The 18,555-nt window shown below is 37.8% G+C and overlaps 1 protein-coding gene across 4 annotated transcripts in view; it reads right to left on the bottom strand.

Annotated features, from left to right (window-relative positions):
* Window positions 1-903: 903 nt before the first annotated feature.
* fgf13a (fibroblast growth factor 13a) overlaps window positions 904-18,555 on the bottom strand; it is a 91,911-nt gene continuing 74,259 nt past the window's right edge. For all 4 annotated transcript variants that reach the window (XM_040015587.1, XM_040015584.1, XM_040015588.1 and 1 more), the window contains 3 exons: window positions 17,309-17,412; window positions 7,205-7,403; window positions 904-2,534 (listed from right to left, as the gene is read on the bottom strand). In XM_040015587.1, the coding sequence (XP_039871521.1) occupies window positions 2,398-2,534; window positions 7,205-7,403; window positions 17,309-17,412 (440 nt within the window). In that variant the 3' untranslated portion in view covers window positions 904-2,397. The remainder of the gene's footprint in view (window positions 2,535-7,204; window positions 7,404-17,308; window positions 17,413-18,555) is intronic.

The following is an 18,555-nucleotide window of genomic DNA, read 5'->3' as shown; positions in this document are numbered from 1 at the left end:
ATTATCCCAGCAACCCTGCGACCCTGTTAAGGATAAGTGGAAGAGAATGGATAGATGGATATTTTATTGTTATTAATATTAAGTAAAGACTTTTTGAATCATTTTTACTATGACCAACTCATATTTAGCTCCTTGGAAAAAGGCAAACGCAGTATTGCTTACCTAATAATTTTACTCAGCTAAACCAGCACTTATTCAGGCAACAGGAAAGGTTACAGCTGTGAAGCGATTTCCAAATACCCAGTCTTCTACCACGTTGAAAAGATATTGATTTTTTTTTGATAGAATAAGCCCTTTAGGCCTGTGTAACACTCAGAGGCAATTAAAGGCTTTTTCCACCTAGGTATGACACATTGATGTTCACAGACAAGAAAGATGCCAGGAATTAGTTTATGTTCAAGAGTTTCTCAAGGGTGAATGTATTTCTGGGTACAATAAAACACAGATTTATTGTTTAATTGTAACAATCTAGTGTTCTGTATGGCTGCAATAGCTAATGGGTGTAATAAATGAAGTAAACGACTGAACAAAGAAGAGGACTGACACATTTTAAAAGTATATCTTAATATAAATATTTTATTCAGTGCATTTTTGTGTATACAACAAATAATAAACAACTGGAAGTTATCAGACAGCCACAATGTCTGCCTGTATATGTTGTTTCATCAGAGTATCTGTCTGGTAGTTTGGAACACATGATCCAACATGGGTTAATACACATAGCCTACATCATGCAGCTCTAGACCAGAATTTCCCTGCCTTCTCCCATGCAACAGATAGGTTCACCTAATAAAGACCACCTCCAGAGGAAACCAAGAAAAGAAAGTCTCCCAGAAGCATGTACCAGAAGGAAGTTATGTAGCTGAAGGGAAGCGTACATAGCCCACAAAAGGGTCCTTTTTGTACATATGTGTTTGTACATGCCCAGTGCAAGAAAGGGAAGATGTTCATTTTTGTATGACTTTATCTTTTTTTTTTTTCTTCACTTTTACAAATATGACGTGTCCTATAAAATGTTAAGCCACCTAAAAGTCCACAGTATGTTTTTTAAATATAGAAAATATTGTCACCACAATAAGTTACTCAAACACATAACAAGCATCCTGGGAAGGGTCATTCACCATCCTATGGTGAAATGTATCAGTCAATAGAAGTCGACAAAAAAGGATGGTTGGGGTTTCGAAGTATGACACAAGCACAAAGGGAGGAACCGATTACGAGGACAAGAGCTAGAGACATTGTGACACTGTGGTAACAGAAGGGAATGGGGACACAGGATAGTCGTTTCATACCTCAGTCATCGAGTGTATCATCAAAAAGCACGTCAAGCACGCTGCCAACTCCAAAGTGGTTAAAATCACTTCCTTTGCCTTTCTTTTTTCTTTTTTCACAAACCTTTGCTTTCTCCCATCAAAAATGTACAATAAAAAAACAAAAAGATCCAGCTTTGCTTTTATACTGACTTGGCTTTCAGCGGCTTAAAGGGACACTCTTTTTCTGTCTTTGGTTTGCTGGAACCATTTTTCATTAATGAACAAAGATGCAAATGCTTAACGATGGCAAGGGAAGAGAACAAGAAGGAACATAATCAGTTATTAAACAAAATCTCACAGCTAATTCAGAAAATTAGCAAAAACTAAGGTGCAGCTGTGGCATCTCCAAATTTTAAAAAAATAAAATAAAGGAAAAGGTAAAACTGCAAGAGAGCCACACTGCCCCTTATATCTCAGGTCAGTTGTACATAGGCTTCATTTTCCCATGCTAGAGAGCTCAGTCTCTGAGCGTGTGCACTAGGACGCAGGAGAGCTACCATCTGGCTGGCCACAGTCTCAGTAGCACTAGGCTGTACCATACCAGGGAGTTTATAGGCTTTGTATTCACAGAAGCATGGATGAGACAGAGATCAGGGCTTGTACGGTACCACTGCAACCTTGTAGACCAGCACCATTACTGACTGCCCTGAACACCTGCATGTCTAACTTCCCGTCCCTGTCTAACAGATGCACGCGGGCTTGGTGTCTGCATGAAGAAAACTTACTGTGCACAGTAAAGTAATTACCAAAATAAGATAAAAATGAGCTAACTGGTATGCAATCATCACAAAAATAGAGTGTCTAAGGTCGTCAATAAACCTCAAGCCCAAAAATAACGTTTTAATCAGTTCCTTAATTCCAAAATGATCTATGTGCTGTTAAGTTTCTTACTGTTGATACTGTTTTGATGATGACCGACCAGGATGATAGGTGCTTTTGATTGACGGTGTCTGGTTGTTTATGTGTGATTTGTTGTCCTAGCTAGTCCTGAACCGCTGATCGGAGAAACAAGTCTGCTTGGATTCATGCTCTGCTAGAGGTAAGGTTTCACGGTTCGGCCCCAGGCCTGGGTTGGGCTACCAGGCTACGTTGATTCGTTCTGGCTCACAGCTTTCCCTCCATTGAGGACTGCTGAGGCACTCCGACTCTTGGTGGGTGTGCCACTGCCAGAGCGGGAGAACTCTGTCAAGTCGTGGAGAGATGGCTCTCTGTACATTGCAACTGTGAAAACACAAGAAAAATGCAAATCAGGCAAACTGACATGTTTTAACAATATTAGTGAAAGAGGCAGTGTTTTGTCCACTGGTTAAATGTCTGTTTAACCAGTTGTAACCATTATATTTCCAGATCAAAATACTGCAGAACATACTAATTTCATGAGATGTTATCTGTCTCACTTGTCACCATGCTGGATTACATCATCCATTACGGCAATTAGCCTAAAAAAGGAGAGCTACCACAGCTGAATTACTGTCTCAGGCGGTAATAGGTGGCAGCTAGGGAGGATAGCAAAGTTTAATTGTTTAGTCAGCTTATTAATCAGATCATAAGCTATAATTACTCCTATCACCAGAAATACAAAACTTGTCTTTTTTCATTACTTTCAAACATAAATATCATCATGTACGCAGGAGAAAACAGATAATATCTATGTATAACATGTTATTGTTGCTGTGCTGTTTGTTTTCTGCGATCTCACCGCAGTTGTTCTTGCCATGCTTGACAATTGTTTTTGCACTATTTTAGCACATAAACATTAAAATTTGATAAATAAAGAGATTTACATTTTAAAAACCTGTGTCAGTTGATTAATGGTTCAAAATTAGCTCAAGTATCGCTAAGAGACCATCCTTCTGCACACACATAAAACTACCTGCTATATTATTGTTTAAATGACAAAATAATGTATATATTTGTCTTAGTCTTTTCTATGCATTAAAAACCTGTTCATCTAATATTTTGTGACGTTATGGAAGATTGCTCTCAGCTTATCTGTCCAAGTACTTTTTGGCACCACGTTATAGTTCCCTCCAAACTGCTGAATCAAGTAGACCCTCTTGGTGCTGAAGTAAAAAGAAAAATCTTATATTCACAGCATGACATTATAAATTCAAGAGTTGCTAGTGCTTCAGCTTTGCTGTGTGTGCAGCACTGGTCCAGTCTGCATTTAACAGCACCTTTATCAGGAGAAATATCAGTAATCTGAGGTTCATAGTCTTTGGTTTCAGGATGTTGTCAACATCCTTCTGCCTAGCATGCTATTTGATGTTCATTCCTCAGGGAGTTTGTGGCTGAAACAGCAAACCCAGTCCTTCAGACACTTTACTTAGTCCAGCATTTTTTGTGTCAGCAGCAATCCAGTGCCCATCCTTGTATAAAAACATAAATCATTGGGAGGATTCGGTTGGGAAACTGCTGATTGGTTCCAGTCTTGTTTGTAACAGCAGGCTATTCTGTTATTACAGTGATAAGTGACTGACCTCAACATTACGGTACTAGATCATTGCTATCCTCAACACCTCTGCTATTTTATGTATTTAAACCCAGAACTAACCATATTGTCATTTTTCACATTTCTCCAAACAAATCACCTAGTAGATGCTACTCCACATAAAAGCAGGTGTTTGCTTCATGTATCAGGAGTTTTTGGGAGAGTTTTAAGAGGCTTTTCCACTTGGACTTGAAATGACACGAGCTAAACTCGCTACATCCAGAGGAACACAGTATGAGAGGCTGTAGGCTGAGGCTCACAGAGTGCAACCAGAAGAGCAGTGAGTAATGTCTGAAAGAGATGTCATCGCCAGTGTTGAGACAGATTCTTAATTGGTGCCCTGTAACACTTCTCCCTCTGAATGATTTCAGAGGGAATGATTCTCCAGTGCAAAGTTATTTCCAATCAACTCGCTACATCTGAAATTCAAATGAAGATTTAATAAATATTGTGCACTACAGGATACTTTAAAGTTTGTACACAAGAAGGAGTATTACAATAGTGTCTCATATTATATTTGCTATTGAAAAAAAGAAAAAAAAAACTATATTTCCTCTCCAAGTTAAAATGCAGCCACAGTCGATAGTTTTCGGTATCAGTTACAATTACCGTGTCACATAGCCTCGATCTATCCTCGTTATTCAATTCTTCTCTTTCTCTGTATTTGTCTGTCAGCATAAAGCAAGCCAGTCATTCACCAGCTGTTTCTCTTCAGTGTGTTTGAGACCCTCTGGATGGCCTGTTAAATGAAGGTGAAAAGCTATTATCGTGATCTCAGAGGGCAAATATGGGTTCTTAATAAGATGCTGGCTGGGGAAGCTTCCCTAAAGACACAAGAAGGGGGACCATCGATTCAGCAAATAGAAGAAATGAAAAAATTAACTCTAAACTGGAATATAAAGCAGTCTACCGCAGCTGAAATACTGAACAAGATTCCTCATATACTACTAAGGTATTCTTTTGTGTTAAGATGAGGGATGTGGCCAGGAATATGGGATGTTTTATGATTTGGTTCTTTATTGCCATTAAAAACGTAATATTTTAGGGGGGGATTTAACGTGGGTGAGTGGCAGATTTGACCCCAGGCATCTGCTATAGCCCTAGAGCTTATAGGTCACCTGCTTAACCCAGTAAGGTACACCAGCACCCGAGCGATGGCCAACTTGATGGTGTCTATGATTGCATAATAACAATAATAACTTCCTCAAAGCAAGCAAATGCACACTTATATTGCCAATATCTTCGACTTTAAGAGGTGTGCATAACAGCTGAGTCCTTATAAAAAATCTTCCTCATTCAGTCACTTTTGTCAGTTATTTGCAAAGTTTACATTGTGTGACAATCGAATTGTTCGAAGTGAAGAATACGGCCAGCGAAAGTGCGTTCCAAGGACATGCACTTGGATAATTAAGCAGAGTTTAAGAGCCAAACAAACTTTCACACGACTGTATTCTGACAGAGACAATGTTCAGCAGGCGAAAAAGGACAATTTGAAACATTTTGTCTTGTTGCTGTTGCTAGCTATTATTACTGGACAAAAACATTTTTGTAAAGTGTCAGGTTGTCTACAAAAATAAAAATGAAAAATGAAAAATGTCAAAGCAGAATCCCAATTTGGCTGAAAACACAGAAAAATGAAATTTTCAGTCAAAGTCAAGCTTCAACATTCCAACCAGCTTCTTGGTCGTTTGCTTTCAACTGTGTACTCAGCTGAAGTGAAAATAAACTGAACTGTGAAAATTTCTACTTTACAGGAACAAAGACCTGCTATTACATCAGAATATGCCAATAACTGTGTTTCATGTGCAACCATCTGATGTGCCACAATCTCAAACGTGAAATTTGAGCTGCAAAGCAAAGATGGGTTCAAGACTAAGCACAACAATCTATCTCTTCTCCAGTTCTACAAACTATGTATGAATATGAACAATTTCCCCATTTTGAGGAGGTGGTTCTGAACCAATCTGAACCAAGTTCAAGCTGCAATTATCATCATCAGTACTACCATCACACTTCAGACACCCACCCAAAAAAAGGTTGGTCCAGCCACTGCATTTCAGAGACTAGTGTGAAATAAAATATGTGGGGAATATATGGCTTTTGAAGAATGTTACAAAAATTTAAATGCCTCTTAATAGGAAAAAAGACTACCATTGATTTAATATTCAATCTAAGTTCTTCAACTGTACAGGAAAAAGAAATATGTGTCACAACATCATTTTTTTCCAAAACAGCCAGTGTAAAACCAACCACGTACCGCATTTAATGCAATATAATGCAAACGTATTAACGTAAGTTTGACATGCTGCCATGTTTATGACATTTTTATGAGTTATGTTGGTAAAATTGATGTTAAGCTGTCACAGCAATTTCTCAAATGACTGCAATTTTGTTTTAAAAATTCACAACTGCATCAGTGACACTTAATAACAAGAGCTGTAAACATTCAGCGAGACTCCCTCATACTCAAGACTCGTGTCATAGTTTTGGCACATCCTTAAAAGTAAATTTTTATATTTAAACTTGATTATCTAAATTCAGATCATTATTTTAAAGCTCAAAAATACAGAACCAGATGACAGGATCTAAACTGCACTTAACAGTCAACAATATAAAGAAACTGCCCTCTGCATTGTTTTGAGTATTTTGCACTGCAAGCCTTTGATTTCTTACTGAGACAAAAAATGAAGACCAGGGTGTTTTTCTTTTGTCTCACTAAAAAGAAAACAGTCTCTCTCTCTTTGTCTATCCCTCTCTCTTCTTTCTGAAAGGTAAATCTGTGTCTTGTCAAAGATGAAAGGACTGTGGCATGTTTCCTCTGTTGCTCACGGCCACATTACCACATACATATTCTTTATGGGTGGGGTTCTCAGTGAATTTACAGTCCTGCATGGGGACTGCTAGTGAAAAGTGTCAGCCTCGCTCCGCATTGTGCCTGCAATGGAGTGTGACCAGCTTGAGGAAGCTATTGAATAGGCTAATGTAAAATTCTCTGAAGAAAATACTTAGTGTAAAGGAGCCATATAGAAAACAATGCACTTAGTTTTTAGCCAATAATATCTACAAAAAGGTCTAAAATATAAATAAAATAAAAATGGGCTAATTGAATGGGAAAACTGATACCTTTGTGAAAAGCAACCATTTTGCAAAGTAGTGTTGTGTACATACTTGATTATATGCCAGTATTCTCTCTCTATTATTTCTGTTACTTGTCAGTATTTTTCATTTTCAGGGAAGACTACAGTAATAATAGCTACTGTTACCTCTTACACTTTTGAATATAAGCAATTAGAACATTAATGCAACCAGGTATGGATAATACATTCCACAAACTAGTTCCTATCATATAACAGATATATTCTGAACCTTAGTAAAAAGTAAAAGCTCTGGAAAGGCCTACCTTTTAGAGGTTTGGGAAGAAAGTGGGCTGCTGGCTTGTTCTTCTTGACATGATTCCCCTTCATGATTTCTCCTTCCTTGTTCAGACCGAGGTACCAGCCCCTGCCCGACTGCTGCTGCCGGTATATCATGGAGGAGTATGTCACATAATAGTTCTCGAACACTGACTCCTTGAATTTGCACTCCGGTGTAAAGTGTTCCTGTCGGGGGATGAAGACAATCAGATATACAGGTAGTTGGAGAGTAGTTTACGAGCTCTAACGTTAATTTAAACTATATCTATAAATGGAAGCAGATGAAATAAATAGTTAATTACTCGATAGTGAAACCTAATAATGCTACATGTGCTGCACGTTCGACAAGAACTGTATCTTAAGTTTCAAGCGTCTGCTTTAATGTGCCATGATAATCTTCTAAAATCTATCCGTTCCATTTACTGTAGTGAAGGATGTAGCATAGATAACAGTGATATGACAGATATAGAAGAGTATTAATAAAACATACAGGCAGATTGAATACTATATTCTTATTTGGTCCTAGCTGTTAAATATGTATGAGAAGATCATTATCTTTCTGAGTTAGGGAACTTTATGTGTACTTGAAGTTGCACATGCATCTTTTAAGGTTTTTTGAATACTTCTTTTCTCTGTCACTGATCTACTGGGTGTGGCAATTTTGAAGTTCATCTTCTGGACTCCATACTGTGCAGGAGTTCATATGCCCTTTGAGTTAGGTTTAGTATCTAGCACTTGTATTGTTTTTTCTCATTATTGCTACAACAGCATCACTGAGGCTTATTTCCCCTGAGACAAGTGCCTATGTGTGCGTGCATGTGTGTGTATGTGTGTGTGTGTATGTGTGTGTGTGTTGGTGGTGGTGGTGGGGGTATGTGCTTAGCTGAATGTTTGCAGTGTTTGTGGAGCTGCTTGGATGGTAAGCACAGAAAACAGTGTCTAATCTGTTAGGAGACAATTTCCCTTGAGAGAGATCAGGGGACAGTGCGTAAGACTGTGCATAAGGCAAGTAGGGCAAGTCACTGGTGATTGTTCCTGCTTTAGAGTTTTCTTCTTTGGACACTTTGAAAATGGAAGTACATAAAGTACATGCAAACACCAGCATGTGCACAGTTAGTCATATGTAGAATAACCAGTAAAAAATAAGGATGCCTCTCACAGATAAGAGTTAGACTCAGTCTAAATCCAAGTTAAAAAAAAAAAAAAAACATGACAGGTGAAAGTGATGACGTGTCTCCAAGGCCAGCAACCCAGTGTGAGAGCATGACAAACAACATGTCACTACCAGACACAGTCATCTGCAACAGCGTATCTTTTTTTTTTTTTAACAGTTCAACAGTGTCACTTTTGTGAGCAGTAACAGGACTTCAAAAGGCGGAACGTCATGTGTGATGGTTTGGTTTGAAGCGTGTATACAAGACAGTTAAAGCACACAAAAGACTGGAATTTGTTGAACTTGTTAAAACAGCTCTACCACATCACACTGAGCCTTTTGTCACACAAAGCCTCAGAAGTTACTCAAGACATAAAATCTACACCTAGCTACAGTAACTGAGAACCAAGCTCATTTATCACTCCCTCTCACTGATTTAGCCTTCACAGACCATGCATCAAAAATCTCTAAAAGAAGCAGAGTGAAAGTGAAAGAAAGATGATGACACATCACCTTAATAAGATGTATCCAGTAAGCTCAGACCTAGTTCTCAGTTTTGCTTCAGCATCATGAGTACCAAAATTCTACTGATAGATCAATGTTTCCACTACCATTGCAATAAGAGACAGACTCTTTTCTGCATATCTTATGTAATTTACGGTCACACTAGTCTCTCTCCTTGCCTCCATTCTGGGCTTTTCCGACTTTGTGTCTATGTGTGTGTCTTTCTACCATGGGTCGAGCTACCAAATTACCAGAGTTACTAATAATCTTGTATTCAAATGTGTGAAAACATATTAAAGGCTTTTTTTTTTGCTTTGTATATTATCACAATCATCTAGCTTTCAAAAATAAAAATTAGAATGTAAGATCTTCAGTCATGTCCGTGCAGCTGTAGGCGGGCCTATAAGTTTAAGCAGTTATGTAAGTGGCTTCAGTGTGTTCTTACTGGATACCCAAAGATCATGCTTTATTTTTAAAAGAGCTAGAAACTCCACATCAGGAGGTTTGAGGTTTGAGGGGTGGTTACAGAGCAAGTCACAGGTTTTTCAGTCTAAAGACTGGAGATTGCTTCCTGATTTTTGCAGTTTATCCATTTTTTTCTTTCCAATTTGTTTTTTTTTTACCACTTGTTATAATTATTCCTTCTTAGCATTGCATTGGAACCTACTATAAGAAAATATGTTTGCTTGTTTTTAAGTTAAAATATGCTCCCTTGTGATGCCAAGGGTCCTTTTCCATGCATCTTTTAGGTTGGAAACCTCTCTCTCACTACTTAAGACCAGTGTGTCAGGACACAGATGAAAATATCACCCTCTGCATAATTTTGAGATACCAGAAGTTTTGACAAATCAGCATTTAAGGCCTCAAGGAGGAGAAAAAAAACAGCATATCTCAATTGCAGCAGCCTCCTTCAGCAGGACAGTCACTCAATGAACTACAAAAACTACTTTGAACACAGAGCCCAATGATCCATGGGTTGAAGTAGAACAAGCCTGAGCTGGCAATCCACTAGCAGGGGCACAAGGGGCAACATACATAATATGCTGGTGGTTTTAATGTTGTGGCTGACCAGTGTAGAAAGACTAAGCAGCAGCCATCTCAGTTATGCACGAGCAGCAATTGGAACCAGAACAATAAGCTACTCTGAAGCCAAGAGTTCTGTTCTACCTTTAATAACGAGCCCATGTGGGTTTGGCTCATTACTCTCCTCCTGGAGAAGAATAAGTCCGAGTCTATTGATAAACAGACAGATACAGACACACGCACAGTTAGAGCCAGGATGGAGGAGAGGCTATTGGCCATTACAACTGTATCTGAACCGATCTCTGGACAGAAGCCTCGCTCAAACTGACGCAAAGAGGGGCCAAAATGGCAGGGGATCCCCATTTCTATTCTAACAGGACTGTGATAGACAGAAACATTCAGACTCTTTGGAGTTTGCTCCAGTAGCATTTTCTTCAGTCAATAGCATGCTGATTGTTCACTAAAACCAATCTCCCAGTGAAAAAAATAAGAAAATCTTGCATCACTTTAATCATGACTCGACTGCTAGACGAAGCAGGGGGAAATCACTTTAAAAATAGAAAGCAGCCTTGTCATCTCTCTCAAAGCATTTCTCTGTGGTGGATTGGCTAAACAGACCTTTAATGATTCCATAGCGCTGCATGGCCTTTTCAATGTGCAGCTATGAAAAGTCATTTTCCTAATGCTTCACAGCTGGCAACCTTACTTGGAAAAAGTTCAGAAAAGCTGTTTCACAGATGCCAGAAATGGCTGAAGTAAATCAGATGAAGTAAGTCTCCCGTGTGTTTGATATAACCTGGACAATTACCCCTGCTGTGCTAGTACATTACCTTGTTCCTAATGAAGCCTGGAACTGTTAATAAATTTTTTACATTTAATACAAATGGAAAAAAAAATCTGTCCTTGTCTATTCATATATTCCTTCTAAAGAAGCTTTGTAAAGGATGCTTTTATTTAACTTTATAGACCCTCTTTGTATTAGCATGCTCTTTGACTTGCCTGGTAGGCAGAATAGAGATGGAGAATTAAAGGTTATCTTTTCACGATTTATTATCATGAAAAGAGTCCCTTTTTATTCACACATTTTTAAAAAATATTTCCCTGTTCATTAATTACACATTGAATTGTATGATTTGTGGTTCACAGGTTGGCTACCCGTATATTCTATGTTATTAAAAAGATGTCATTCCAGTAATTCTTAGTTAGTAATTGAATTTTTTTGTGTAGTTTTTTTTATCATTATTAAAACTTCACAGCGTTCATACTTAGGTTTATTAAATTTTGCATTTTGAAAACGACAAATGAGTTGCATCAAAAGAAAGTGCAGCTCTCATTTCAGCAGTCATAAGCTTATCCAAATGTAGTCTTATAAACAAAAGGCTTTTATTGTTAAATAATATTGCATAGAAATGTCTTATTCCATTTATATACAGAGAACCGTCTGCTGTTTTACAACAGCTGAAGGCATGGTAGTATTGCCTGAGCACGGTCTAATAACTGCCTGTAGGAGGGAGACATTTAAAAGCTGATGAAGTGTTAAACATACTGTGCTAAAGGATGTTTCCTTGTCATTTTAAAAAATACATTGACATGCATGGAAAGACCCACAATCTCCATCTGGGGAACCTGCACACACACACACACACACACACACACACACACAATTAAACAAATCAAAAGTGGTATGGGTAACCGTTAAATGAATATTCCATTAGCAAAGCAATCATGTCAAGAAACACTGTCAGTTACGATGCACTCTTAAATTGTTTGCTTCAGGGGAGCAATTGCAGCCCAGTAATGTTTTTCTGATCCAATCAGCTGGAGGAGAAATACTAGCATAATGGAACTGATCTCCTCTGTAAATATACTGGCTGGATTTCGACGAGACAAGACAAGCCAAATCAATGCTATGTGCGTATTCAGCTGCCATATCAAAACAAAAATGACACCAATTATACCAGTGCATTCAGAACTGAGTGTTGTTCTTTGCAGACACATTAATTCACAGTGACTGACTGGGCAGTGGAGGCAAATCTTACTAAAACTGTTTTTTCACTGCCAGTGAAACTGGACTAAAAGGGTTTTTTCTGGGTTTTTTTTTTTTTAACTTTAGCTAAAGAAAAAGAACATACTGCCAGTGGTGTTCAGTTGTTTGGGGATAAATTGAGATTTTTAATCTAGTGGAAAAGACCCTTGCAAATACCAAACACAAACAGGCACACCCACACAGGGTACACATTTAATTTACAAGCACAAGCACATACACACAGCACAAAGTAGTTAATGACACAGCTCAATGGAGTGAAACCATACAGCAGTGGCTATTTACCAAAGGTATTGTGCTTGCTAAATAGCTGAAAAGGCGAGCGCCAACCACATATCAAACAGGAGTGCACTAAAACACAAATACATAATGTACAAGGACATAATACACTTCTTTGATACCCTTCTATCTGTAATTTTATTTGCTGTGCAGTGCTAGTTCTGAAGAGCGTTCATGGGATATTTTCTGTAATTACAATTTACAGATGACTCTTGAATGCCTCACATGCTGACAGCTTGTATTTGTGACTGCTGACACAAACCTCACAGGCAGTAGATTGTCATGAAAAGTGAGAAAAGATTTTTTTTTACTACAAACACATGTTTTGGTTACATTTTAAAGAATAAAACATGCCCTTTAATGGCCTCTGAAAAAAATATTCTGAGTCAAAATGCATTTCTAAACATAAACTAAAATAGTAAGTGAGACTTCAAAAAGAACCTTTTTCTTTTCCAACCCACTCCTCTGATGATCTGTCCTTTAACTTTTACATTTTTTTGGCACTTTTTAAATGAGCATGCAGGACTTCACAGAATGTATGACCACTGTATAGATTTAAATGTCAGGTATTTTAGCCTATAAACTTCAGTAGCTGCCTGATAAATATCTTCACCCCAAGAGCCCTGAACTCTCCATTTTACACGTATGCTCACACACAGCAGTCTAGACGAGACTCAACTGGAGCCATAGTGACTCACACTAATTCAAATTTGACCCACCAGGAAATTAATAACACCACTTCTAAGGCACCTCGTGAGATATGTGCACACACCTTAGCTCAGCATCTAAAAACATGCTTGCAGATCTGAAACTATATCAGCAAGCATTGTTTTATCCATATTAAAAAGCAGTGAGTTGGTAACTGCATGTTTTTGTTGATTCTTTTAGATTATACCAACAACAGTTATTCCTTGTTAATAATATTAGTCGAATTCTAATGCAAAACATGCTTCATTAATTCTGACAAAGGAGAGAAGCAAACAGAAAAATAGAGGATAGTAAAGTAAACTACATATTAATTGGATCTTCCTCTCCCACACGTTAACACTGATAGATGAATATATTTTCACTGGTGCATTCTGTCTCACCCACACATGTGCATTCTTTTTTTCTCACTTTTCATTTCTCTCACACTACCTTTTTCTTGGTGTATGTCTCCTGCTCCTAAATGTACGGAACACGTCGTAATGTATGATCAAATACACAGGGAGGCAAAGCAGTCTATGCTCAAAAAGGTATTCACTTATTGGGATCAAAGGAAATGCAGAGCACTGGTTGAATCTAAAAATGCATATACATTTATAATAAATGACAAAATAATATTAGTGTCTAAAATGTAATCTGTAATCTGCCTATATATGAATTTCGGGAATCCCCTTTGTTTTATTACAAACGTATTTCCACACTTATTTATGCACAAACCAATGAATGCAGAATAACTATATAACTATATCTATAATATAGCAGCACCACTCAATTCCCAACCCAGAGCACATTATCTGCTGTTCCACTGTTGATTAGGATTCTCCCTACAATAACTGACTCCTGGCTTAATGTGTGGCTAGAAGCCAACACTTTACCAGAGCAGCTATCCCAACAACACAAATACTAATTGTTGGCTTTCCATTCACTTCAGTTTCATTTCTAATTTAGCTGAAATAGAAAACTCAACAACCCAATACTTAGCTGCATTCATACAATTTAAAAAAGAACAAAAAACAAAACAAAAAACTACTCTATTTGATCTGAGCTCTTTTATATCTCTTTATATCTATTACATATAAAACAGCATATGTAAAATACTGTTTTAGCATTTTGCCCTGGGATTCCCTCATTGGATAGAAACTGAGCTTTCAATATGGTGATCTGGATACTTGTTTCCCTAAAAGATGTAAATATATATAACTCACATCATCCCACAACACCTTTTTCACTTATAACACTGATCATGCCGCCAGACTCAGCCAGAATCTCACCAGGATGAGAAACAAATGGGGTAAAATTACATTACACACCATCTAGTGTTGTAATGACTCATTATCTATGCAGATGTCTTACCAGTGGAAAGTTCTTAGTGTGATTATATAGACTTTGAATTGGATTTTGAGTTCAACAAGAAGGCATCAGTCAAACATTTCAGGAAACCTGGTCAGAAAGTTTGGAATAAATGAATATCATCTGCATAGAAGTGACAGAACCAGAAGTACCACCGTCAAATAGTCTATTTTGTAAACGTGTTTTAAAATGTTATTTCAAATTCACAACAGAGTTGTTGCAATCAAATACAACACATGTAACCAAGACTGAAACGTAAAAAAAATGCATACTATGCCAATCTAAGGCAATAGATTGAGAGTGTTTGCTAGCGCTGTCCTTAGAAAACGTCGTTTTTACCGTTTCTTGCCGCTGTAAACACCACTGTTTTGTTCAGAAAAAGTTGAAATGGAGATTCTGGGTCGCTGCATCTTGTTGCTGTGTCATCTTAAATCAGTCATGTGATTTTGACACGCCGGCGCGTCCATCGACCCCAGAGGGTTCATTTTCATATAACAACTATTGTTATGTTTTTGATTTTCAGTCTGTTTTTTGAGGTCATTATTTTTATGCTAACATTATTTTTTAATGCAGACAGTTTCTCCTCAGTGATGTTTTTTTTCCTTCAACTTCTGTTAATGTTTTGGCATGTAGGAAAGGTGTTTATAGAAGGGGATAGCCAGAGCACAATTTCCATATAATCTGCATAAAATTTGCATAAATCAGAGTGATTGTCACTCTTCCTGTCTGACGTCTACCTAAAGCACGGATATATTCAAGCCTACAAACTGATGGAATGGTAAGAAAATATTTTAATAGATAAAGTGAGTATCTCAGAGACTTTCAGTAAAGACTGAAGGCTGTTGAAACTTTCTCACTTGACTGTAGATTTTTTTAAAAGGTCATATTCATATCATCTCAAATGAGTCTTTGCTAGAGCTGCTGGTTTGAATCTAACTGTTTTTTTTTGCAATGCCACCTCTGCAACAGGCCAATCATTTTGTTTTAATACATATAAATTGACTGGGTTATAGTTTACTTTTAATTTGCCAGCTAGCATTATTGCTTGCTTGGCCGTGGCTCAGGCAGTAGAGCAGGTCATTTACTAATTATAAAGTTGGTGCTTTAATCCATGGCTGCTCCAGTCTGTATGCCAAAGTATTCCTGGGAAACATACTGAACCTTGATTCGTCAAAGCATGAATGTGTGTGAATGTTACATAGAAAGCACTTAGGCATAGAAACAAATGACTGAACTGTTGAATGAAACATGTATTATAAAGTACCTTAAGTGCTCAAGTAGAATAGCAAAGCACTATATAAGAACCAGTTTATTTACTGTATGTACACATACTAAATTCTGCCTTACTGGATGTTGAACCTGCCAGATATTTTACATGTTTGTAAGACATTGTATAGCAGCAGTAATACTGGCCTCTAAGGGGGATATCAAAGGCTTATCTGCCTTTTACTATGGGTTAATTAGCAAACACAATTGAGTTAATGTTAGTTAATGCTCAAGTGGATCTCTGTAAAATGTGCATATGTTTATTAGTCAAGCAAACTTTAAGCCTGATCCATTTTATTTTAGGGGGAAAAACTGCAAAGACAAACAGACACACTTGCAGCTTGGAAGTTCCACATGAATTCATAGCAGCAATTGCTTTGTCAGGGAGCCAAAGGCTTAAGGCTGATATCGGCTTAAGAAGAATGTCCCAGTATGTCGTAAACAGCATGCAAACTATCCCTGGATTGCCAAACTTTCTTCAGTCCCTCCCACCACCACTTAACCTTCACACCAAAGCACCAGCAAATCTTTGTTCAGTACCGAAAAGAAACTTCCAGAGCTGCAAAATAAAGCCAACACAAAAGTGGAAAAACCGGGAGTTTAGTTTCTCCGAATGGTAATCAGACTCCACAGACTTTCATGTTGAAATGTCCAGCTTAGCAGCGCTGAAGAATTATATTTACGTCAGGTACAGAAGACATTTTTGGCTCTGTGGATAGTTTCCTTTTTCATGGGATGATCATTAAAGTGGACTTAATCTGTGTGCTGTTAGTGCCTTTAGGATCATTTTAATGGATTATGTGACTTATGTCATGGCTTTTGTTTTGGTACAGTCAACTAAAAAGTTTGTGTCTTAGTTTTGGTGAGTGAAATTTCAGTATTTTGTTACTTTAGTTTGTTACTTGGCAACAATTAGCTGATATGTCTGACTATGCATTGTAGCCATACAGTAATGATTGCAACTTGCTAACCAAGATAGCAAACAATAAATGATAAATTTGCATTCCACTTTTCATCCGTCCAAGTTCACTTGTGGCTCCAAAAAATCAACAGTGGCCAAAATATTAATCACGATAGTGTGTGTGAAGTACAAAACCAGCGAGTGACTGTGGCTACATATTTTATGCTGCTCAGTACTTTTCAATATTTTCTTTTCACATTTAAGGTTTTAGCTCTATTGCCAATTTCAAATTTAAAGTAATGGTGTCAGCTCCACATAAACCTATTTATTAAGTGGTGCTTGTGTGTGTGAAAGAGTACATTCAGGCCAGAGACAGAGTGGCCAGGAGGTTTGATCGTCTTCTTTGTTCATCTCATTATTTTCAAAACGTGTAACAGATAATTTGTCAGCAGCAACTGCAGAGTAAAAAGTCACAAGATCATTAGGTTTGTTGTTTCCAAGCTTGATGCCATTAATTATTTAGGAGACCTTTTACCATAAAGAACAATTCTTAGTAACTTGATTATGAAGACATTCTGTCTACAAGGAATGTGTACATGGAAGCCCTCTGGGTGCACATCTAACCAGCCTGTCAGTCTTCTTAGTGACACCTGCCACTGAGAGGTAGTACGGTGGTGGCATTTGCAAAAAAAAAACAAAAAAAAAAACCACTAACAGGGGTAGGCAAACAACTGAATGATGCACTTTTTCACTGCTGAACCTGCTTACACACTCCTTGAACTCCTTATTCATGTTAAATTAGATCATTTTTTGTTTTGTTTTGTTGTGTTTTTCTTTTTAGTCAGGCTTAGTATGATGTGTCTTACCGATGTGTACAGGAAGCCCTCACTGTTCATAGCCAGATAGAGTTTGGTCTGCACCCCCTGGATGGCCACAACTCGTAGCCCCACTGGAATAAGGTTGAACATGGCTAGAAAGAGATTGGACAAGAGAAACAAATGATAACAAATTTATTCTGCAAACAGTGCACTTATGTTAAACAATATATATGGTAAACAACAAAAAATGTCAATGTAAACCAATTACAATATTGTTTTATGATTTTATTGTTTCACTGATATTACAGCAGCAATGTCATCTAACAGTAAATGGGGTTACTATGGCCACAAGTGCAGGAGGACATGTCATGCTGTTTTTAGTAACTGTAGTCAAAGCACAGTCAGTACAGCAAAATGCAATCATTGAGAATCATTGAAGAATCCACTGGTAACGGTAACAAAGAAAGCAACCATATGTTTATTGTTTTAGCTCTTGTGTTGCTAATTCTGCATTCACATCTAAGAAAGAAAAAGAAAACCTTGCATAACTTTGCATGCATAGACCACATACAAACACACACGCACACACACACACATATACAAAAACCTGTCTATGACCGGAGGGCTGAAAGCAAATTGTGAGGTTGACAGAGCCAGCGGCAGCCCGGCTGCTGTGTAGTATATCTCTACCTAATTAGTGTTAGCCTGTATAGTGTGTGTGTGTGTGTGTGTGTGTGTGTGTGTGTGTGTGTGTGTGTGTGTGTGTGTGTGTGTGTGTGTGTGTGTGTGTGTGTGTGTGCGCACACGTGTAGATTTCATAAGTTGCTGGCACTGAACACCGCAGGCTGACTAGAGGAAAGCACATGAATGTCCACCTGAGAGTCTCCATGCTTGCTTCTGTTCCCAAAAAAGGAAACTTCTCGCCTATTGTACTGACTATTGTTGGACACACTCCCAAATTCCACTGCCACTGCTGTGGGTTGTTGTTGTAACATTTGATGGTACTAAATAAAGCAAGTAAAGTCCATAGAAAAATAATATTTCTCTTAAATTTCCCCTTTTGAGTGTCAAGCGTTTATGTTATCACATTATAAGAACTTTTCGATTTAGACACACGAGAAGACAAAGTAAACTTCTGTCAGTTGAGCTGTGAGTCAGTGTGCTTCCTTACTATAGATCCTCTTGTCAGCCACTTAGTAGATCTGTAAAGTCCTTAGAGCAAAGCACGCTATAGGGGTTTTATGATAGGCTATTTCTTTTGCTCTTAATAAAAAAAAAAACTCTACTGACTCCCT

This window comes from Simochromis diagramma, unplaced genomic scaffold, assembly GCF_900408965.1.
Source record: "Simochromis diagramma unplaced genomic scaffold, fSimDia1.1 OVJJ01000685.1, whole genome shotgun sequence".
Taxonomy (NCBI): Eukaryota; Metazoa; Chordata; class Actinopteri; order Cichliformes; family Cichlidae; genus Simochromis; species Simochromis diagramma.
This window is presented reverse-complemented; position numbering and strand designations above follow the sequence as displayed.